The following is a 24,621-nucleotide window of genomic DNA, read 5'->3' on the forward strand; positions in this document are numbered from 1 at the left end:
TGATTGATTCGAATTTTTTGATTCATAGAAAATTGATGCGAAATGCCACATCGCAGAGTTTTTGCAAACTGGGAGAATTTTTTCGAAAATATCGCATTTCCTAAAAGAAACAGAACGGTGTCGAATTGCCCGTGCAAAGAAATATGCATTACTCAATTTCTCGATGCTGTCAGGGTAATTGGAAAATTCGTTAGCCTCTGATATTTTTCTATCGAAACTCGGAATTCCTTGAGTTATGAAATGCGAAGAAACTGTTCAAAAATACGTTCATCGATGTTATTTTCACCAATGACGCCGGACACAAATTAAACATCTTTATTATGTAATAGCAATAAATCTAAACAAATTCAAGTAAATGATCAAGCTGAAGTGTGAATAATTTGGAAAAAGGTTTTTTAACTCAGAACGTTCAAAATGATTAAGCGTCAGTGTTTTTCATCCAATTTTAATGTTTCTGGGCTTATTTTGTTAACCATAGTGATCTTAAAAAATCTTTTTGAAAAAAATAAATGAATAGGTAGTCACAGAGTGGATAAAAGTAGATTTTTCTAATTACGATACTACAATCGCAATGCAAGATTTCGTGAATGCCATTAGACTATAATTAGCGAGTATCTGGCCAGCGTGCAAAACGAGCCAGAAACATTAGAATCGGATAAAAATCACTGAATTTTATTCATTTGGAACATTCTAATGATAAAACGTTTATTTAAAATTGTTAGTATCTTAGCTTGCGTTACTTGAATTTGCATATATACACTTCAATCACATACTAGAGATGTTATTTAATTTCCACTCTACACTATTGGACCAAACTAGAGTACTTTGAGATTTTCCAAACGTTTCTCTCTCTCTCTCTGTCTCTCTCTCTCAGCTCCCAATTATCGATTCAGCCGTAAGTAGACGTTTTTTCTCTCCTCACAGGGGCAAGCTTAGCAGTCATATACATGGCCAAAAAAATTGGCGAGTATTAGAATAATCTACAACCAGTTTCGTCCGAGTGTTGGAACTAGTCGTTGTCCGATGAACTAGGGCCATCATCGACGCGCAAAGAAGCTTCGCGGTACGGGATGGCATGGCATGGGATGGCATGGGATGGCATGGGATGGCATGGGATGGCAGCGTAGAGTCCAAGCAGTCGCTCGAATCCTGACAGCGGCTACCCGACGACTCAGTCCATCTGCTGTGTTTTGTTCGAGGGGGCAAAAACTCACCTAACCCTTCCTTGATTACAATACCGGCAAAAAACGAAATACTAACCGCTGCGAACGCGCTCTAAGAAACTAGACCTGTTTTTGTTATTGGCTGCGAACGTATAGAGCGAACCCATGCCAGGAGAACCTCGGGAGTTGGGAGACAACGGAAAGACGCAACGCAACGCCGGACTCGCTGACGTCCTCCGCTGGCAAGGATCCTCCAGGACTTTACCTCCACTTTCCCGCGTCACCAAAACGCGAGCGCTAATTGCGCCACCTGATAATTACCCTCGCTCTGTCGCCAATAGGTCTTTGACTAATTTCATTTTTTACCACAACCGAAACCGAAATTACAGTTCCCGTTATGAAAAATGGAAATTTAATCTGTACCTGTAGTCCGCAGGATTCAAGATGTTATTTTTATCGATACCTATTATTTAGCAGAAATTTCTTACAGTAAATTTGACGAATCAGATTTTTCTCAGTGATAATATAGGTAAATGTTTATTTTTCCTCTCACAAGTCGTATTTATTGTTGACAAGGTTTGTCTGCATAGCATAAAAAGTTTCTTCAAATTGGATTAAATCTGTATTTGCTAGGTGTATGTACTTAAATTTAGTATATTGGTATTTGCTGTCTCCAGCACTCCATTTTTCTAGTTCTATCCCTTCGGTTTTCAGGGTGTGTAGACGAAAGTCAACGAAGATTTTTCTCTCCTTTTTTATACATGGATAAATCGATGTTATACGTGCAGGTATAACAAGGTTTCCATTCATCAAAATCAGACAAACAGTACGATTCTGTTACGAAAAATGGGACGACATCTTCAAGGTTTTGTAATTTTTTATCTTCAATTAATGGTCTTTCTTCACTATATAAAACACTGATGTATCACCAACTGTACGATTATACGGACGTGAAAATTTGGATCGAGGGTTTCGTATTTCATCTCATGTGTTTTGTAGCAATTTTTGCAGTTACGAAAATCTTTCCTGTTATATTGGATGTGGTAGGGTTTTTAGTTTCGAAAAACATTAGTTAAGAAAATAATATTGGTTAATTAACAGGGGAATGATCATAGAGTAATCATAGTAAAGTCCATGAAACATTAATTTCTCCGACAAATCTTTAGTAGAAAATACTGGTCATTGCAATTTTTGCTGATTTCAATTAATCGTCGATTATTCGGTCTTTAATGTATAAATAAATCACTTCAATTCATCATAGATAACAGCATTGTTTGAAGATAACGTACCGTCTATTAATTTAATTTCTTTATCAGAAACAGAGAAAGTGTGTGACCGGTCAGATAGAATCTTTCTGATAAAAGCCCAGAGATCAGTTAGCAAACTCTTTAAACTCCCACCACTTCCGAGTAAAAAATGGCGATCACCTGAACTTGGAAAAATTAAAAAACTTGGATAACTGGCTTTTCGACGCAATCTCTTTTCGTCAATTTATGTATCTTCCCGTATTTCTACGGCTAGAAGTTTCCATTGCTCGTATTTAAAATGAGAAAATGATCAACCTGTCGAGTCATGAAGATTGTGCCACGATCATTTCAAGCATCTCGCGATCAGGATATAATATAATTGTGTATAAAACCTAGTACTGGAAGTTGGAAACTTCCACAGTAGCGGCAGGGTAGCATTTGGTGACGACAACGATGAGTGGCTGAAAGAAAAAAATTCTTTCATATATACCGTGCAGTAAGGATTCCGGAGCTTATCTTCAAGTCGTACATCACTCTCTGGACAGATTGAATTATAGCTACAAAAGAGGCAAATTTTTAGTGCCCATCCTCCTCATCTCCGCGATTTATACGCGGTATATAAAAAGCTAGCGGCATTGATTCTCCTCGTAATTAGTTCCCGTTATATGAATATTATATCAGGTAGTGTACGGTAATCGACGTTTGTCGGGTTCTCTCGTTTAAAATTCCATTCAATTCACTCACCAACGTTAATACATAAATGTCCTTTTCAACCGTATTACTTCGTTTCGTACAGATAAAATTCCGATCGATCAATCCATACCCAAATCGCAGTATTTATCGTAATCCCGCATTTCGACAATGACCGAATACATTCATCGATGAAGTATTGGACCCCAATCTCACGATTTCGTCAAGACCAATTAGCAGGTACCAGAATTTTCGACCAAGCCTTTGGCAAACCGAGGTTTCATGAAGAGAGAGACACACGTTACAGTTTCCTCCCTTACCTGAAACGACATGCATCGACAAAAACCATCCCTTGTCTGTGTACATCGTTTAAGGTACTTGTAACGCGGTAACTTGCGCAATGCATCCACAAATCTAGAGGCTGCGTATCGTATGCGCGACCATATTTATACGATGGTGATCATTGTTCTCTCCCATGTCCCGCAGCATCTCACCCCCGGAGCTAGTTAACGGTGGATTCCCGACCCCGGAGCGGAATCTCCAACTGTCAAACGGCTCGAGGGTGAATGGGAACCACCCCGAACGGTTGGGGTAGGGCTTAGGGACAGGAGGCAGGTCAGGTACCGAAGTCCTGCCCCAAAAACACGCCTGCCTACCCCTGTCACCCCTTGTACTGGCTCCGAGGGTCTGAACATGTGTGGGTACAGGTATTTGGAAATGAGCGTGAATACTCGCGTGCATTCTTACGTTATTGGCCGCAATCCGTGCACCTCATTCCCCTCCACGGTGCCCCTGAATACGTCGCAGAAAAAAAAAATGGCGGGTTTCTTTTTAGGGATCTCGAAAGTTATGGTGGACGGATAATCGTAGTGTGGAACGTTGATGGTTTTTTTTTTCTCTTCAAATTTTCAAATTTTATAGAACACTTTTGAAATGTCCTGCATTATAATATTGAATATATTATCGTTGCTACCAAGACGCAGGAATGTTTACTTATTGCATATACGAGCTTGTTTGGTATTTTTTGGAGTACCTAAAGAGAATTTTTTTTTTTTTTTTTATGTAAATCATCTATATCGAGTATCGATTCGAGTTCCATTCGAATGCTATTGTTAAAACGTCGGTAAAAAACATATCGATAAACTACGGAGTGCTATATCTCATATATTGAAACAAACACGGCTTTTCTAGCGACCCAGCGATAAAATTTGAATACGAAGAGCCGTTTTTATGCTTATGGCGTTGGTCGGTTTCAGTATCACTCTAGTATTAAGTCGTGTTATATAAACTGTAATATTTTTCATTTTTTAAGAACCAAGATGAATCGATGTTTCGAATCAATTGCGGGTATTCATACACATGCGTATACGTCGTGTTATACCCGTATACATGTTGCAATAAGTAAAAAATGCATAAGTTTTACATCTGTAATTACTCTAAATAGTTTCTTGTACCAAATTTTCTTGTCATTTCAGCCATATTTAAAGCGTAATTGCAACGATACCCGTTTTACTTCACTTTTTCTTTCACGTACAGTAATGTTCATTGATGCCTTCGACTTCCGGCTAACTCTTATTCGGTCCGAATCAAAATACGAGGTCGATTCTGTACGAATTATGTGAAAATGACTGGCGATGCAGCCGACACGAGAGATTGGGAATCATTGTCACATAATTCTTATAGAATCAATCTCGCATTTTGCTTCGAACTGAAAATAAGTTATCCGGAAGCCCAAGGCAATAGTGAATATTAAGTACACTGTACATATCATATATCACGAAGCTGTGTTCCCCGATTGTAGAATATAGATCACACCGCGTTTGCCCAAAAGTAGTTATGTATTTATATATAATAATATATATATAGATATATAAACTTGTTGAAACGTAACGAGATGCATGTCGAATTCGCTTGAACGTTAGGTTTTCTTATTACGTGCGAACGCGTCTTTAAAACATTCCTGATGATGAGGTAAAATGGAACTAAAAAGCGTGGTAAGCCTAATCTTTGACTGGACTTGACGCGGAAACAATTTAAATTACCTTCTGTATAATATAATAGGTCTCGATTTCTTACAAGATTTTTCGACAACTAATTTCGTCATCTAAGTAATAGAATGTTACTCGACAATAATGTTTTTGTCTAGAAATCTAAAGAAGCAGAACATTTTTTTACGTTTTTTTTTCCCGTGTATACCACGGAACCGTTCTTTGCGATTACGTGAAATCGTAACGAATATTTCACAGCAAAGAAGAAGACAGAAGAAATCCAAATTCGACTAAATTAGCATTTAATTATTCTGCAACAATATATTTCCAAAATATGTCGATTAGTAATATCATTTTTATAAAGAGAAATCGTCAGCAAGAATTAAAAAACATCAGCGCACAAATAGCTGATTCGAAGCATCGTTACAATTGGGGGACAAAAAAATGTTTATTATAAAAATGCATGAAGTCGAACCTGTTATACAGTTACACGTGTGTATATCACGAGAGAGATGAGATCGTATCGTTAATAACATAATGAATTTAAGATGAAAGAAAAAATGAAAAAAAAAGAAAACAATTACAACGAAAGTAACTTTTTGTCAACTTTCAAACAGGCCCTTGTTGTTTTCGCATTTGAGGATCATTAACGTCTGCGATATAGACCGTATGTGGGTCATTGTTCAAAACATCCAAGTGATCAGAGTTAATTTCCACTGTGATGAACAATAAACATACGTCTATGCACACAGGTTTACACATAATGTGTACAATACGTATTGCCTGTCTTAAATCGAACTCGGTATAAAACAATTCACGGATACCGTGACCAAGCATTAAAAGTTTTGTAGAAGTAATCGCGCGTTCTACAGAAAGATACAAAATCCTCGCCATATTGTCTGCATGTACCGTATAGTACACATATACCATCGCGATCGCGAGTATCAGCTGAGTGTTTTTTAGCCATACCCAAGCCATTGAATTCTCGCAGAGAGAGAGAGAGAGATAGAGAGAGATTAGTCACCGACAATGAGAACAAGAAACCGCGGAGTTTCCCATCTCGCGGCGACTAAGCTAGACAAGATCGTAATTTTCCCCTCCTTCCCACAGATATGGATGTTGCGGGTCTATCGCCGGCAATAGTAAAACCTGTCCACAAGCATATAGCTGCATATGTGTATTCTTTATACAACGTAGCGCTCAATTATCGTCCGGCGGTATATCGCGCGAAAAAAACATTATTCGCGCGGAAAAAATCTTCGAAAAAAAACTGTTTTATAATGGAAGCAATGGTATGAAAATAAAAAAAAAAAAAAAAAGGTTAAGGGTGGCGGGGGGGGGGGGGAATCCAAGCAGGGGAAAAACAAAAGTGAAGAAGTAAAGAGGGAGAAGAGAAAGAGATTAAAAAACGCAGGAGATTTGAATACGGTGCAGAGTTTTTACCTCTTAAGGTGCATCTTTGGGTTTACTTTTTTAAACGATTTTTTTGTCGCCTCTCTTCTCCTTTCCTCTTCCTTCACGCGTGAGGAGCAGAGCTGAGGCGGTTCTTTTTTTTTTTTCTCCTTCTCGCGAGATGAGGGCCTTGCGCCCTGCGGAGGTCGACGATCTGCATACCTAAGCGTGGAACGTACGCGGCGTGCGAAGGGCTGCGCTAGTAAGGGTGAGTATAAGTAATTCGGCCGTCCGGCGAGGGTCCAGCTGCCCTTCGCGTCTTTCCTGACCCTCGGGAACACACGCATCTATATAAATGGTATGTATGTATGTATGTATGTATGTATGACACAGAGAGACCGCCGGCCTGCATCACCCTTTCGGATTAATACTTAGAACAAAAAATGTCACCCTTAGGTAACGAGCCTGTGTCTCATTCCTCCCTCCCTCCCTTCCACCCTTCCTCCCGCCCGCCCTTCCTTCCTTCCCTTCGTGCCGGTGCATGGAAGGGTATAAACCCACCTAGTTCTTTTTGTAATATATTCCTCGGCCTGCCGACTGATCTCGGCTTCTGCCTTATACGCGCGGTACAAAAAAAGCTAAGAACAGTGGAAAAAATTTTCAGCTCCATCTTTCTTTCTTTTTTTCTTTCTTTCTTTCTCACTCGCTGATCGCGGGTTACACACGAGTCCTTTATTCACACGGGTTATGCCATGGGAAACAGGTTACAGGTTCGATGCTTCGTTCTTTTTTTCCATTCCATCTTCTACATTTTAGTTTTTTTTTTTATTCTGCTTTCGTTTATGGTGTATTTTTTACTTTTTCCTTTTTTTATGGTTTTGATTTTTACCATTATTATTCGTGGGGATTTTTGTACTCCTTCCTTATATGTGACCCAATTCCCTCGCGTGTATATCGGCTCTCATGGTTCCCTGTCTTTGAATTTTAATTGTCTACTCATGTACCGCCGACTACCGTGCGAAAAATTATCCCACACGCATATTTATGGCGTTTTACGTGTCACTTGACTGTGTACACATACTTGTGTGAGATCTTTTTGTTCGTTAAAAAACCAGCGAACGTTGCAGCTGCACGTTAGTTTTTAACCCGTTATAGTCTGACGCACCATCTTCTTTGAATCGGACGTTTTTTGGAATCGATAATCAACGTATATGTGTACACGATAATACGTGTCTGCGACTGCATCGATTGGTCGGCCAGACCGTTTTTTCGTTAAAAAATAAAACGACCCCCCCGAACTCCTGAGTCTATTGGGTTTCTCGGTGTTTCTTTCGTTTTTGCGAACATTTCTTCTCTCGATTTCAATTAAGTCAATGGTACTTGCCCGCTCTTTATCCGAATCAATTTTACTGTCACACGATATAACAATAAAATAAAAGACGATAATTATTCTCCCTCTAATTATTATTCGGGTGAAAAGAACCTCTTCTTTATTTTCTCGTAAGTATTATCCATTCAGCGAAAATTACAAATAATATGAAAGTAGGTACCTGATTACAGAGTTCAACCATTGACCCAATTCTTGCAAAAAATAAATTAAAAAATTTATAAACTCTGCACGATCTCGAAGATTATTAAAGAATAATTTACATATAACTCAACAATTTGTGGATAAACAAAACCAAGTAAATAAAAAGAATTATCATTGCCTTTCAGGTTCCCCCCCCCCCCCCCCAAAAAAAAAAAAAAAAAGTGTAAACCACGAATACAGAATTTTACTTTATTTCACTGAAATAATATAAAAACTTAACTGTATTTTGTTGTTCCTCCAAACCTTGAAAATCATAGTATGTTACAAATATCGTCACTTGGCTGATATTTGTTAATAAATAACATGTTTAAGCGTAATTCAGAAATGGCGAACTGCGTAATCGATTCAACTAAGTCATCACATTTTCCTACTAAACCAAATTATTCGCCAAATGTTGCTAATACGCATGATGATCCTGCGATGAGATCAGAAACTCGTGCAATATATGCAACACGGGATTCGAGTTATACATATTTTTTTCCGCATCATTTCGTCGCTTTTTACCATTTAGTTATATATATATATACAAATGTATACGTACGTATATACAACCGCTTGACGATTTAAGATATTATACGAAACCTGCCTACGTACCTGCCTACCTACGCTAATTGTTTTTACTACAGACGTGTTTTTGCAGTATCGCGATGGTTTGTTTTCGCAGCCCGCGATTATCCTTACAGCGTCCTCTGCGGGAGATTTTTCGTGTTTCTTTATTTGCCTCATGGATTCCCGCATTTCTTATTGTTTTACGACGAACCTGCACCGCAGCCCAGTGCTGCAGTCGCATAAATATATATATATATATACATACATACATACAAACTGTTTCTACGTTTTTCTCGCAAGTTGCTCCTTTTTTTGCAACTCGACAGTCCTTTTTTGCTTTTCATCTCAACCGGAGAGATCTCGTGCGTCACTGTTTCATCGCATTATTCAACTAGTCGAATACTTTTTTTTTGTTGTTTTTTAATTTACTATTTAATAATCCGGAACGACGTAGTTTCGCAATTTTCGAACTGTCGTGGGTACTATATTTATTGCAGCATGTGAAATATATTGCAAATAATTTTTTGAGAGAGAAAAAAAATCTCTCGACATGTATTTGAGAAAAAAGTAAAAAACGGAGAAAAAAGTACTTGACCATCACTTGAAACATCTGCAGCTGTGCAAATTTTAAATGCAAGTTTTTCAGGTCATTCTTCGATAGTTGGGTCGATACGTGATCGCGATATTCTACCGAAGTTTTGGCAGCAGACGATTTTTATGTAAATCGAGAGTGCGGCAGATATTCCGATCAGCAAAAAGTGCCGGGTTTTCCAATGACGAGTTCACAAGACACTATTAATTTATTTTACCGTCGTGATAAACCGTATGAAAACAAATTTCAAAAGTTACAAATATCGTGGAATAATTTACCTTTCTCAACCTTCCCGAGTCAATATGACTCAAAGTGATCTGGAAATGGAAAATAAGATTCGTTTCCGACGTTTAATTGATGCGGTAGCAGTTAATACAACACTTGTTGAGGGTGAATTAGAAACGTTTTGACGAGCCTCGAAGGCGCGTAAATCTGCTTTTCCGCCGTGATTTATCGAATGAAAGATCAAGCCTGCAGCGTATATAACTGATAGGTTAATCAGTGAGATGGATGACCGTGGCTAACGGTGAACCTAATCACGAGGCGAAAATCAAGCAGGGTAACTTGTACGTGTAGACAAATCGAGGTATATTACGTGTACAAAGTGCTTGTAACATTTGCCAACCTCAGTAATTGTTTCGTCTATCGATAAATATATCATATCCATGTGTGTGTGTCTGTTATACATGTATATGTGTAGATGCAGCATCTATCTATTGTGCAAAGTTGGTACATGTCAATACGTACATCTATACAGCGAAATTACATTCGAAGAAAAAAATGAGAGACCGATTATACATGCAAAGCATTTGTTGTACAGCTGTACGCTTCATTTCGAGCAATTTGTAGTAGCGGACACAATTGAGAAAAAAACGCTTCGGTCTAGCAATCACGATGAGGAATTGAACGCTCTTTGAGTTAGTTAGAATTTTTCAGGGTTGACTAAATTTTTCACAAATGAATTATTAGGAAGAGGGTGTACGGTGTTCTGAACTGACTAGCTCATCCTGAGGAAATGATTTTACTGGACCGGTAGTTTATTCATCGTTTGATATTGAAAAATCGGCTGAAGATTATGTTACAAGGATCGGTGAGACGTCGTATCACGTGTCACGGATAATTAAATTTACTTCAGTCGGAGTAAAACCAGATACGGAAAGAAAGTGTCACTCTAAATCCTTTGAAATTCGATAGGATTGTCGGACAATGGCAACATTCCAGATCAAAATTCCACAGCAGGCGATGATGATTTTAAAACGTTTCCGGACAAATATACTAATGCCATTATATCGCACGATGCTTGTCTTATTATCAATTCAATTCTACTAAAATCTGCAGAAAAAAAACATGAATTTTACGGATAACTGTTTAATTCGCTAAATTTTGTTTCTATAAATGTAGCTTCAACGATCTTACACAATTAGCGGACAAATCGCGCTCTCAAAAATATAGGCTAACTCGAGAACTGCAAAAAAAAAAGTTCAACAGCTTAAAAATCTCTCTTACAATTAGATCCACGCGCAGAGATTACATAGGCAATTAAATGGGAGTTCAGCTGCCAAGAGCATATGGTGAACTTGCTCACGCGGATATTATACGACCTATCTTCGAAGATGAGAATCAAAAACAACGTCATCGTCGTAATAAAGGCGACTTTATTTGCCAAGGTACGATAAGTAATAATAATAATAATAATAATAATAATAATGAAATCATAGAGCGAGAGAGCGAGAGAGCGAAATCGAATGAAAAAGAAAAGGAAAGGATTTGAAAAAAACGTCCCTTCTAGCCAGTCCCTTTTACCCATCTCCTCGCATACCGTATAGTCGTAAGTTCCGCGGTCATAACCCGTTCTCTTTTCTCCAATCCTTGCGCCCCGCGCGTCCCTCTATATTATAGCTATATTACGTATGTATATTCACGAATTATACGCTATTGGGGCGCAACCACCCACCGTCGGTTAGTAGAACGATCGCATTGTCAGGAATATAATGTGCGTCCCCGTCCGTTTCTTGTTAGGCACATATCTGCCCCAACGCATCTGTGTATGTACGTTACACACACACACACACACACACACACGCCATCGTATGCACTGTGTACACCTTTAAATGCACACATCGTATACGCTCAAAGCACAGTTCTTGGAGTTGAGTATTTTATATTCAGTCTGCTCCCTTTCTCGGTTATATAGGTTTTTGAGCTTACTTCGAATAGCTGCTATTGCATGGTACAGGAAGGTTCGCAAATAAACAGCAATTTAGCTTATCCTTTATTACGAGCTTCGAAAGTTGAAAAACGGGTTCATATTTATTCAACTGTGAATACTTTTCAACGCGACAACTTCGAGACCGTTCGTACGATTTTGATGAAATTTGTTAGACATTTTATTCTAATATAATTTTTGCATAAATTAGAATGATTCAGATTCGAGACAAATTAGCTTAATCTTATACTCAGTATGCCTCGAATGGCGTCACACGTTGCAAATTAATTGTTGGCACAATGTTTCAAACGCATTCCGATCATCCATATTTTCTCTGTATCTATTTAGACCAATATCAGATTTGTCGTGAAATTGTAATCTGTATAACCGTTTACTTGCTAAAACTATAATACAGAGATCAAGTTTCCCATTAATTGGAATAAAAGTCGACGTTCCTCGGTGTATTATCGTGCAAATGTTTGGGGGCACTCTGTACAAGTTTTTATGCACGTTATAGAACTGATTGTGAGCCAGATGATGAGAGAAACTGAATTACGAGCGTTGAAGTTCGTTGTCGTCTACAATTCACAGCAAGTCGTCTAATTTGCTGTCCACAAATGAAATTCGCCCCCAACATCCGAGCCCCTTACTGTGAAAAACAGTATACTCTAGATGTATGTGGGTGATTAATCGTGGACGACAACTGGACCCGATATAACTGTTATCGGAGTAACAAATGTAGATAAGAAAGTGTAGAGAGGTGAGAATTTAATTTTGTGAAGTAACTAATACAAGCAAACTTTCATGAGATTGACATAAACATGGTAGATTTAACACACAGTATCACATCAACTTCATAGTAGGTACATAGAAATAATTCCAGATCTAGTAATCAGGATTTAACCGATCATATACTCGGATTCCTTGAGAAAAACGTTAGAAAGCACGTTTTCTCCTTCTAAAAATGGTGTGCGATGAACACAGTGTAACAACGTATCCGTTGAAAGCGTGTATCAAGATCCCAACATACCGTATCGGTGCAGCTAACTCTGGTCTGCGTTTGCATTCTACAGACCAATATAATGTACAACTGTAGACTGTCGGAGGAGAAGAGAAAAGCTTTTCCTGGTACGAATCCATAACTTTTTTGTTGTTTTGCAGCTATACGCTGGGAAAAATCATACGGTTCATACATGGAAGTTATAATTTGACCCAGGAGATACAACAGTTTCAGTTGGCGCGCATAACGAGGTAGATTTTACGTTCCAGATCTGTTACGAAATTGAAGACGATACACTTTGAAGGTGGAAAAACAATTAGGCTTTTGAACTTAGGTATTTGGAAACAGCTTTTTATTTCTGTAACTGTATAGAGCTGCAACTGCAAGCTGGTTTCGAATATTATTGTAGAGTTTGCGGGACTAACATTCTGAACAGCAACGGCAACAACAAGTTACGTCAAGTTAAAAACGTGTTTCATCAGTTTTTTTTTTTTTCTTATCAAGTTGTACCTGATGCAGTTGTAAATTTTTTTGTACCCCTTTTTTTACATTAACAAAAATATCGTCCGTGTTCCTTTTTCGTAAACAACACTCTGTTTTCATCGACAAAAATAACGATATCGCATAATAACTTGTTTGTTTCACGATATTTTAAACACGGTTTCCGCTCAGTTATATCTTGTAAATCTAATTAAGCGTCGCCTCGTTTAAACTGAACCCAAACGATGATCATTTGATCACAATTTAAACCGAGGCTGTCCATGTTATGGATTATCGAGTACGTTGTGGCAACAAGTGATCGCTCAATGATTTTATTGTATGAATCTTTTCTTACTCTGTACAGTTCTTACTTGCAGCCAGCAATTACTCGCGAGACTTATTACAACTATGAGAAACAATGCGGACCAAGTAACGAGCCGTAAACTTACAGACTGTATCTTTTGTACGTAAGACATCCCTCTGCCAGTGTGCAGAAAAACGATAATAGATTATCTTACGAATCGAACTAGTTTCGGTGAAGAAAAAAACGAACAAATAGAGGAACCACATTTTTGCTCTACTCTCGGTGTAACGTTTTTTACCCGTGTTTGAAAAAGTTGATTAATCGGAAATTGGTTGGAGTTTTGTGAAATAAATATCGGGATGCACGTGTGAATAAAAAACGCATGGCACGTTCGAATGTAAGGAACAGTGATCGTTTCCCAAGGTACAGCAATCTTTTTGTACGTTAATTGTCCTTTTTGTCACATCCTGTACTTATAAATTTATTATCGAAATGACGCTATAGTCAGTCTTTGCTGCTCGCGTTGATTGTCGCTTGTTTTGGCTAAATCATCAAAGCCTATGCGTCGTTGACATGAAAAAACTCATCACAGCTATAGCAGGCTCAATCCTACATTAAACGCCGAACGCGGATAACGAAAAAAAACTATTTGCCATTTCTGCGGAAAAAATTGTATTCATACCACACCACTGCAGGAATAAATTTTTTTTTAAATTACGTTATTGCATAACACCGAAGCAAAAAGTTTATATCGACAATTTTGTTTGTCATTTCTCGGGTTTTTTGCGAAACTCCTCGTTTGACGCCAGTAAATAGGCAACCGTACAGCTTTACGCATTTCAAACACGGCAGAGTAAAAAGTAAAAGACAGCTTCGGTTGCCTAACGTTTGGCACAACAGGTATATCTGCACAGAATCGCGGCACACTGCGACATTTTCAGGCTGTGAAATAGCGGTGCATGAAAAATAAAGTGACATTTACCGCGATCGGTAAAGACCAAGCGGACGTTACTCTGTCGGAAATTCTTTCCTCGCGTATTTGAAAGATGCTTTTTTTACTCACGAGTGCCGTTTACATTTCTGCTCAGTATCCTCGGCCCCGATGCTGACTGGTGGGTGCTGGACTGTGGCAGCTGGGATTGCACCGACGGGCTGGACACCGCATTGTTGATTGATACCGACGCGCTCGTCGCGGCGACGGACGCGGGGGTCGGCGTCGCGGTGCACGCCGGTGCCGGGGAAGGCGTCGCGACGCCGCGGAGTGTCTCTTCGCCGGTCGTCGACGAGCTGCTGCACCCTCCGGCATGGACGTCCATGGCGTCTCGGCGCGGCGCGATTACAATACAAAATCCATGCAATTCGAATCGACGGAACCCTCGCGCCGTCACTACTCAGGATCGATGCCTGGCTAATTCTTAATACCGTCGATCTTCCCTTAACAAGGCTGATATCGCTGTACGTAGAAACCGGCACGCGCTCACTCGGCACCTTCAAACTTGTCTCTGTATGTGTGCAAGGGATGGCGGTAGATATCTACTACAGCGATTTATCTAGCCAAGGCACGACCCTTCTTATCTTATTTTTTCTAGTACAACCGACACCACAACCGAACAACAAATATACTGGCAAACGGTACGTAAAAAAATATGAAATAAAAATAAAACAGTCGAATGAAAGCAAAAGGGTGCAAAAATTATCGACAATACTACGGGAGTTAATATTATTCTATACTACACTCAAAACGGTAACGCGAAAAAAAACAACTGCAGTCACACTCAGGAAGGAATATAGTCCGTTTTGTTTGTTGTTCTTGTTGCCGATATCGCAAAGCAACGTTAAGGCACGCGAATCGATTTACTAGCAAGTCAATACACGCAACTTTATCAAAGGTTCGCTTCAGTAACAACAACGACAACAAATGCAGCAGGAACACGTGAACGCGCGCGGCAATCACGAACCAGGTAGATATATAAAGTGAATATAACAACGCGGAGGCTGCGGCACTTTGTAAAACGTTGTTCTACCGGAAGTGTTCAAAAAAAAAAAAGAAAAAAAAAAAGATAGAAATCAATAACCGATTTTCGCACTGCGATTACAATGATAACAATATTAACAATAGTTTCAAATAATCGAGTTTTTTTTTCCGTGTATTATTAAACTTTTGCATCTAATGTGTTGTTTATCTATACATCTGTGTATGTATGTACAGAAAAGTGAGATACGGTAGAAACGGCGGCGACGCTACCAGCTCGACTTCATGCTGCACATTGTTTGGCCTCTCGGCAAGGCTGCGTCGACACCTCTCCGGCAGTTCCACCACTTCCACCACCTCGTAGACCGCCGTCGCCGCCGCCGCCGCCGCCGCCGCCGTTGTTGCCGCCAGTGCAACGGCTCCTCCCCGGTCCTCTTCATGCCCCCCACCCCCCACCATTTGCCCGTTCGATCCCCCGCCCCACCTCTCGGCCGTGGCTCACCTCACCCCGCCCGTGACCCCAGCCCCATACCCTCAGCGTACATACCCACGGCGCCCGCTCCACCTTCCAGAAGCCAACAAAAAAGCATCCGCCGTCCTCCTCCCCCTCCCCACCCCTCCCTCCTCTCCCCGGCCGACCGGCAGGCAACTCTCGCGGGGCAAAAACTAGCCTCCCTCCCTCCCTCCCTCCCTCCCTCCCTCCCGCCGCATCGTTTCTTCGCCGACGGTTTCGCCGAGCGTTTCTACCCCGCCCCGCACCGCACCGCTGCGGGGCGCCCCTCTGATCGTCCTTTTCCTTTTCCTTTTCCTTCTCCTATACTCTTCGTGCGTACACAGAGTGGGGGTGAGGATGTAGAAATATTGGAAAACGGAAGTCACGATGTCGAATTTTTCTGAACGCGAAAATAGATATTTGTAGAATTTCGAAATGTAGGAAAGTTCAAGGTATAGATTAGTCCAAAATATAGAATGCATAAGATACATAGAAAGTAAAGACGTCGGAAATCTGGCTATTCTAGATATGCGTACCACCTAGTATTGCTTTTTATGTTGTCGCCTTTTACGATTAGGTATGTACATACATTGCGAATATTTTTTATATACTTCAACTTTCCGTATTTTGAAATTCTACGAAATTGATTATTTCATCTCAGATAATTCAGCATCGTGGTCCGCCTTATATTTTACGTATTTCCTAATATTTCTTCAGTCTAGCCCCGAACCGCCTACGCTCCCTGCTTCTCCTGTACGTAGGCACTACGCCTTACGCCTCGAGCTCCGCGGCCCCGCGAGGACGAAGGAGACATTTCGGATCCCCTTCTCCCCCCCCCCCCCCCCCGCCGCCGAACGTCTTACGCTTGGGGTCGGTACCAGCCCCTTTTTTACCTCCCTCTCCTCGCCCGTTTTACCCCCGCTTACCCCTTTCAGACTGTCCGCTGCACCTTTGGTGCGCGCCCCGACGAACGAACGAGTTCGCTTCCTGAACTTCCCCTTTTCTTCGCGTCACGACTCACGAATCGTCCTCTCGCGTCTCTCTCGTCTCTCTTCTTCGAATCGGCGCGGCGTGGCGCTATGAGTTCGTGTGTTCGCAGACCTTTACTTTTCGCGCCGAAAAAACTGTGAGGCTTTTTCATTCGGGCGTCGTTTCTTTCGGAACTTTTTCTCATCCTCCTCGGTCTTGTCTTTTTTATTTTTTTTTTTTCTCTTTTTACTTTTTATTCTTACATGCTTTCCTTTTTTGCTCTCGCTTCTCCTTCCTATAATGCTTTTTCTTCGTTACTTTTTTTTTTTCTATCTCTATCCTCGACGCTCAGTATACGACTTACGCACCGTGAGAGAATTCTCGGATTTGCATATCGAATATCTGATAGGTCGTGTATACGTCTATCTATAGTCATTCTTTTTGTTTCCTCCACGTCCTGCCTGATACTCTTGGATCGTTCTCGGATCAAAACATCCTAAAAACGCGACATGTATAATACGTGACGCTGAATCCAAAAATGTTTCGGATATTTTTACTTGTCATCTATCCTAATGATCATACTGCAGATATGTTGTACTGCTGCACCCAGCTTTTTAAATGCATCTGATTTAGAGAAAGAATTCGATGCGTTAATTACCATAAATCTTGATACTGTTTAGATATGACAAACTTTTCTCGTGTTAGTCAATATCTTTTTATCAAATCTTTGTAAGTAAAGTCCACCAATTTACTTTTACAAATCTGTGATCCACAACGGTAGTTCGTGAAACCGATAGTCTTATCCGCAGATGTAATCGTATAATATAGTAACGAATTTTCCTCCCAAACTAACAAATTAAGCGTAAAAAACTTTCGAAAAGTCGAATCAGCCAAATAATCTTCCTTCTACTAATATATTCTTTCCATCGTGATTATACTGGCCACTTATCCATTGAATTGACATCCTGAAGGGGGTTGGTCTTATTATTGCGAATTTTAACATATTATAAAGGACTCTGAAATCTCTCCATCAACTGGCGTTAGATATAGAAATAACATCAAGAAGTTCATAACATTTTTGAAATCTTTTTATTATTACGTTCCATAGCTACGGTTTCTTAAAAATTGATTATACTTACATTTCGGGTGAAGCTGATTCAGATTTACTTGAAAACTTTTTTGGTTTTCTAATTCTTTGCTCATTATCAGGCGCAAGTTGATTAATACATGTTCTATTCGTCTATTCTACAGTCGATCAGAGTTAATATTTAACATTTATTTGCATTGACAATAAGAAACGGACGAAAATTTGGCCTTTTACTGACTGAAGGATGTAATATTGCATCAATATTACAATAAATATGACCATGGATCTTGGAAAAATATGATTCGCGACATCTGGCATTAACAATAAAAACAAAAAATCAATACTGTATGATGCAAAAGAAACTGAATCATTGTGAGATATGACCTTCTAAATTGGGCACAACCATGCAACCGTCAGCATCGTTCGCAATGAACCAGCCTGCATCAATCGGTACAAGTACGCGAGTAAAATATCATCCAACCAATGAATAGCGGAATAAACAGGCATTCAGCTAGACAGACAGCATATAGATATTTCGTGATGGTATGTACATTAGTATTGAGTTATTTTTTGGGGGGTAGGTACAAAATTATTCCGCAATTCCCCAAATTCATTGGGTAGCCAAGTATCCTGCGATACTGTCCCTGGATTCTTATTCGCGAGCAAAAACAATTGATTTTCGTTGAGCCTAATGATATGCGTAGGATAAAGAAATTTAAATAATCAGATTTATGTATGATAATTTAATGAACTTGCAGAGTAAATGCCAATGTATTACATTCAACAGTATTTGTTTTTAATTCCATATTACTGAGAACTTGTGTAGCAAACGCGTCGCAGGTTTTTGGTACGATGGCCATTTTACTATAATTTCTTACAGAGTAAATACAAGTTTTGAAGACTTTTTCATCTTCTGTTAACTTCCACACTATCACAGTTTTTTTTTATGTACGATGGCGTTATCCTTTTTGTGTCTACACCAATGCGAAAATATTCATGAGATAGTTCTTTCACTAGGGAGTTTTGCATTGTTGCGATACTGACATAAAAAAACTTAATTTGTACAGCAGTATTTATTTCAGTATTTAAAACATCTGTGATATTTATTTGTAGCACATTTCGGCGTCTTTGGTCTTCCACGCTTCAACTAAAAGACCGTTTTTTCAAAGACTGTAAGACGTGAGTATTCTCGACAGTGTTTTATTTCGTTTTAGCTGTGGGTGTATATGAAAATATTTGAAAACTTGTTTGACCGACTCGAAACGCCAAAGCTTAATTAACTTATTGGGGTGAGCTTCAAGAAGGAAAATATGTGTGGCTGAAAAATTTCACAGTGACGTACATGACTTTATTACTTGTAACTTTCAAATATGAAAAGTCTTTGGGACTTGGAAAGACAGAAAGCAATAAGAAAATTGAATAAACTTGTATCTTACACACAGTAAATAAGGGAAGAAAAAATTTTTCTTAACAACACACTTATTATATACATTTATTATTGAAGCATAAATCTCGAGGACTTATAAATTCTCGGAATATACTTTTGCAGTGCATTCACTTTGTCAAGATATAATGTCAAGGTTATTGACCATTTGTAATAAATTATGCAGGCGTGGTTTGTAAAACGATTAATTGTAAACATGTGTACTTCAATGATCAGTAATATATTTCAATTTTGGCGAAAATCAATTCATTTTGCAGTCGAAGTTTTACGCGCTATTCCATACAAAAAGCACCTAAACTTGACATGTTGTACTTATAATTTTTCGAAAGTTCAAATATTTTTGCAAGAAAGTCGAGATGTTGACTTATCGAGAATTAAGAATGCAAAAAAGACATCCAGAATATCGCAAGAATCACAACTGAGAAAATAGCATGAAAATTATGGGATATAAAATCGCAATCAGAACATCGCTTGAACAGAATCAAAAGCTCGGTTATCAGTAAGTTTGGTTACGGGAAAATGTTTTTTTTTATCGGAGTATCAAGCGTGGGGTAAAATTTCATTTTCTGTAACATTATACCGTACATAACGAATGGTTCGTTACAAACACTGTCTGCGGAGACAGCATACCGTTCAATTCAAACTAGGAATATGACTTACCCTGGGAAAGTATGTCCCAGGCACATTATAATTATTACATTCACCCCTGACAACATTTGCATTGTGAATATAATATAATATGATTCAAGAATCATTTTCGGTATCTCATGTGTGAATGCCGATGATGATATTATTAAGATCCTGTTTTCAAACTTAATAAAATGTTGTGAAGAATTATTTTTACCAGTTTCGTCAACGCTTTATTGCATGTATACTATAACTTGAATTCAATATATTGCTTTAATATTAAAATTAAAGACGGGACATGAGATAAAAGTGCCTAAACTCGCAGATTCCATCCGAAATTGGAAAATCTATGGTGTCTTAGATGTCGGCAACATCTTGACATTGAAATTATCATTTTCACTTGATCAAATAACATACTTGGGAACAAATAATAAAATGGGAAGGCCAAGTCTAACATATACATACACAGGATTCATAATTTCAAAGGTAAATGTTAGTTTTCACTTGACCGTTTCGGATGTCCGGGATCTGATTATTATGTATCAATGAATGAGTGTCCAAACATTTTGGTTTGAAGTTAACGACAAGACCGCTAAACACTAGCCTAGCACATGATATTAATCAAATTCTGCGTTTAGTTTCAAAGCAATTGCATATTTATTAGCTAATTATGATTAATTAATTAAAATATTTGTTCTGTTTTATTACTCGAAAATTTTTCCATTATTGCAGAAGATATCAAAATCTGATTTATATCCTCAGATTTTATCTTCGAAATACAGTTGAACAAGAAAAGATGACTGTATGCAGTCAAGTCTAGCAATAAATAGAATAAATATGTTTACACCGCAAATTGAGCGGTTAATATCCGATTTTGAAAATTACAATGGAGTTTTGAGTATGGTGTCTGTTTGACCGGCCATGCAGCGTTTATTGGCTCTCGATCCCGAATATTTTATCGAAAGACCATGTCTCCATTAGATCATGGATTATTTTTGCGTTGCTCTGTAAATGTGCGTTTAATCATTTTGTACAGCGCTCTGGTGTCTAAAAAACTAAAGCGTGCATGTTTAATTAATGCTAAATTTATTTGTACGAGGCTGCAAAATCTTGCTGTTACTAACACATTGACGGCACACAGACGAAATCACCAGTGATGCCCAAATTGCGGGGTATCGGAATTTATTATTCTGCAAAGATGTAGAGTTTCATACGGATTTTATACCAATTCATGTAAATTGTCGAAATTATATTTAGAATTCTAGCAGTAACCGAAGCATTTCGGAAAACATTTAATATTTTCACTAAAGTGAAAATTTTCTTTAAATATTCGAAATATCGTTAACAGATTGAGAATTCCACTGCTGATATCGGGTAATTCGGAGCCAAATCGTTAGGAGCGCTTACGTTTTTAGAAGTAGAAATGATGTATGCGTATGATATATCGGTCAAGGATTAAAATTTGTTCAATTATTTTACTTGTGAGCGTTAATACTTAGCATGTAAACCTGATAAACGACAGTAAAAGAACCAGCTATTCCTGATCAACAGCTAAACCAAAGTACACTTGTACAATTTACAACTTGGAATTATTGTACCCTTTCATTTGATGAAGTAGGAAATATTTTGAAATGCTATGTCACGTAATTCTTACCTCAATATCAAAAGCAAATTCACTAATAGAAAAGGAAGCAGGTAAATGTTGACACAGGGTATAGCATTCGACAATTACAATTACTTTAAATAAATTGATCAATCTTCATTTTATATATTTTATTCACTTGAAGATGGTTACAAGCTCATTATTTAGCCTTCTTACTCTTAATCTTCCTCATGTAGAACTCAAGTTCTTTTCCTTCCAAAATATATCCATCCGCTCTGCCACACTGTCCTGGTCTGCTAGCGACACAAGCTGTAAACGTGTTTATTTAGTTAATGAGTGTTGGAAATTTTTGTATCAACGGAAAATGCTTTAAAATTGTCGTCAGAACGCTGTGGAAAATGAGTCATCATAATACTCAGAGTAGGTAAGGGTAATCATCACGTTAATTATTGAATAAGAGAAGAGCAAACTGCAAAGTCGAAAGTAAATATTGCATGGATCAACTACCTACTTATTACATACCTATTCAAAAACAAACAAATTTTCAAATTGGCTTACCAAGTACTCTACCAGTGGCAAATTGCTCTTCAAGCGCAGGTTCTACTTTGGCGAAGCGTTGTCTTGCCTTGTACTTAGCTTCTGTCTTTTTTGACCTCTTCTTGTTCAAGATTTCTTCTTCGGCTTCGGTCTGTAATACAATTTTTCTGTGTCATCATCAATACCCAAATTAAGGAAACAGACTGAATGATTAAGAATCAAATCTACTCAATTTCTCAACATCTGCCTACAATTTATATTCACCAATATTCACGTAGTAGATTTTTTTTTCCATTGCTTTACTTATTCCGTTCTGAATTTCTTCCCAAATAACTCACCTCAAATAATTTAGGGGTTGTGAATTCGATAAGGTGTCATGAAAATGCTAGTAAATATTTGATACCATGATTGAAGGCTGTGTATGATGTATTACGTACCAGCTTAGCTCCTCGTTTACGTCCCAGAGGTAGCACGTAGTGTGATTCATACCATTGACGGAATGGTGTTGCATCAATAGTGACGATGGCATTCTTCACAAGAGTTTTCGTACGGACAAGTTCGTTGTTGGAAGCATTGTACACAACGTCGATAATACGGGTTTTACGAGTCGCACACTCCGATCCCCACGAGAAATTACCCGTGTCCAAACGAAGAGCTCTAAATTTCTTGTTGCCTCCACGAGTACGAACCTTAGCAAAAAAAAAAAGGTTATCAACTTGAGGAAGAAGAATGTACTATCACTGACTATGTTAGTTTTGAAAACGTCAGAACGCTGTGGAATTAATTGGTGTCCTCATGGCAATCAGACACAAACAAGTTTTCACATCATATTGAATACTATGTGGGAATTGGGAAATTCAGGCTCATGAATAATTTCAAAAGGAATTTGTTTCCATTGCAAATAAATAAATATATATATTACTGATACTTCAGTGTGATTATGAAGATATTTGGAATGACTGAAAGACTTATCATCCAAGATATGTCTATATTTATGTATATTAGTATTATATTGTATACAGATTCATAGTATTGCTTCGATTTCATTAATGTTAATCATTTGAAAATCACTGTTCTTTTTTTATATTTTCTTTTCAGCAATATAATTTTAAACGTAAATAATGTGCAGTTTCCTTCAACCTATATTTCAAACCAGCTGTATGTATTACTTTAACCCTGCGTGGTCACACTGGGTTGATTTTGTTCCAAGTGAAATTTCACTTAAGAATTCCTGGAAAACCGAAAAGCGACAGGGCGCAGCTTTTGTTACTAAAAGAACTATCGTAATAAGATAGTAAAAATTATTGTGGATTGATTTTTCATAAAAATCCTTAATTTTCCTCTCCTCAAAATTGTGCATTTCCAAGCGATCCAAAAATTATATTTCTTTCAGTAGAACCGATCAAAGCCCAGTTCTTCTCAAACATTAGAGTTGATAGATTAGTAAACCATAATTATCAACTGTTGAAATTTGGGCCAAAACACGTTTTTCGACAGTTTTCACTCAGATGCCAATATATGGTATATAATATAATGACTGTTGTGCTCAAATAATTTTGGATACACATTCTAGAGAGATTCGAAAGTTTTCAAGAATTCTTTTGATTTGTTAAATTAACTCAACATGTTGAAAACTGTTCGTGAACATTTTCGACCGGGTGCTACTGGACAGAGTTAGTTGTTGTGTATACTCTTGTGAGAATAACTAACACGATAAGAACTCACAGTGTGTATACGCTGAGGGCCAAGTTTGGTGTTAGCAGCAGGGCGACCCAACTCGAACTTCCTCTTCTTACGCAGAGGCTTCCTTTTGCCTCCGGTAGCACGTCGCTTATGCCAGTGATCCCGGGATATACCTTTGGAAAAAATTGTACATGTTATTGATCAATTGACAATATGAATACGAAGTGTCTATGCATAGACACGAGAAAGTGAGGTTATGCTAGCGCAATTCTACCTGTACAAAAATTCGAGAAAACAATCAATAAGTTGAATTACAATTAGATGTGACGCGTTTCAGCGACTGAGTTCGGAAGTTGCAGCAGCTATGAGTAATGCGTGTAAATAACTAGGAAAAAATCACATGTCTAAATATCACAACACTGGAAGCAGTGTCAAAAAACAGTACGTGTTTTCGAAGTTTATAAGGAATATTATACAAAAATAGCTACTGAGTTACTTAAAAGAAGGTCTTGGGAACAAGATATCGTCAAAATTTGCGGATTTATGTGTGTAAAATCACAGATGTGCGTCGATTTCGGTTTTCATTCAGAAAACGAGCCACTCACCCATCTTGCTAGCGGGCTAAAAGAAGCAGGAACTACTCGCCAGCCAAAACCTATGGTTGGAATATCCGGTATGGAGAAGGTTGCCGATCACTTCCGCAAGAGGCGCACTTCATACGTAAGTTTACAGTCTCTCACGGACTAGTCCGTGCCAGCCCCTTGACGAGTTTGCGTGCAGTCAGCGAGGGCAGCGAGCGTGTCAGAAGTCTAGCGCCACGTAAAGTCACTAAAAAACGGGGACAAGACGCGTACAATTTTTTAGTATACGAGTAGTGGTGAGTGCCAGGGGGCTGGTCCGTGCAGTGGCTCTACGAACAGTGTGGCCCATGTGTAGCCAAAACGCGTACTGATTGGCTTGGAAAACGATCCCGCCAGTTATTTAAAAAATTTACCATTAACATT

The 24,621-nt window shown here is 38.5% G+C and overlaps 2 protein-coding genes and 1 long non-coding RNA gene across 12 annotated transcripts in view; 1 reads left to right on the forward strand and 2 right to left on the reverse strand.

Moving 5' to 3' along the window:
- The window catches only part of LOC124303890 (NGFI-A-binding protein homolog), a 35,420-nt gene extending 19,921 nt beyond the window's left edge, over positions 1–15,499 (reverse strand). For 7 of the 10 annotated variants that reach the window (XR_006908009.1, XR_006908012.1, XR_006908010.1 and 4 more), the window contains exon 1: positions 14,266–15,499. Coding sequence is in view for 3 of the 10 variants with exons in the window: in XM_046761705.1 (XP_046617661.1) it covers positions 14,266–14,518 (253 nt within the window). In the remaining 7 variants the exon portion in view is untranslated. The remainder of the gene's footprint in view (positions 1–14,265) is intronic. The other 3 variants (XR_006908014.1, XM_046761706.1, XM_046761704.1) reach the window with 2 other exon arrangements.
- The window catches only part of LOC124303893 (uncharacterized), a 51,495-nt gene that overhangs the window by 20,559 nt on the left and 6,315 nt on the right, over positions 1–24,621 (forward strand). The window lies entirely within an intron of this gene.
- LOC124303892 (40S ribosomal protein S8) lies at positions 21,553–24,337 on the reverse strand. The gene is made up of 5 exons (XM_046761712.1): positions 24,223–24,337; positions 23,660–23,790; positions 22,372–22,623; positions 21,956–22,085; positions 21,553–21,706 (listed from the first exon to the last, which is right to left on the reverse strand). Exons 1-5 carry the CDS (start codon positions 24,224–24,226, stop codon positions 21,597–21,599), a joined length of 627 nt encoding a protein of 208 aa, XP_046617668.1. The 5' UTR covers positions 24,227–24,337; the 3' UTR covers positions 21,553–21,596.

This window comes from Neodiprion virginianus, chromosome 4 (genome assembly GCF_021901495.1).
Source record: "Neodiprion virginianus isolate iyNeoVirg1 chromosome 4, iyNeoVirg1.1, whole genome shotgun sequence".
NCBI classification, from domain to species: domain Eukaryota; kingdom Metazoa; phylum Arthropoda; class Insecta; order Hymenoptera; family Diprionidae; genus Neodiprion; species Neodiprion virginianus.

Bases quoted from the DNA above. Each gene is read 5' to 3' on its own strand.
- LOC124303892 (XM_046761712.1), bottom strand. The intron at 22,624-23,659 runs GTGAGTTCTTAT...TTTTTTGCTAAG, and splicing joins GCCCTCAGCGTATACACACT to GTTCGTACTCGTGGAGGCAA. The intron at 21,707-21,955 runs GTAAGCCAATTT...ACACGTTTACAG, and splicing joins TGCCACTGGTAGAGTACTTG to CTTGTGTCGCTAGCAGACCA.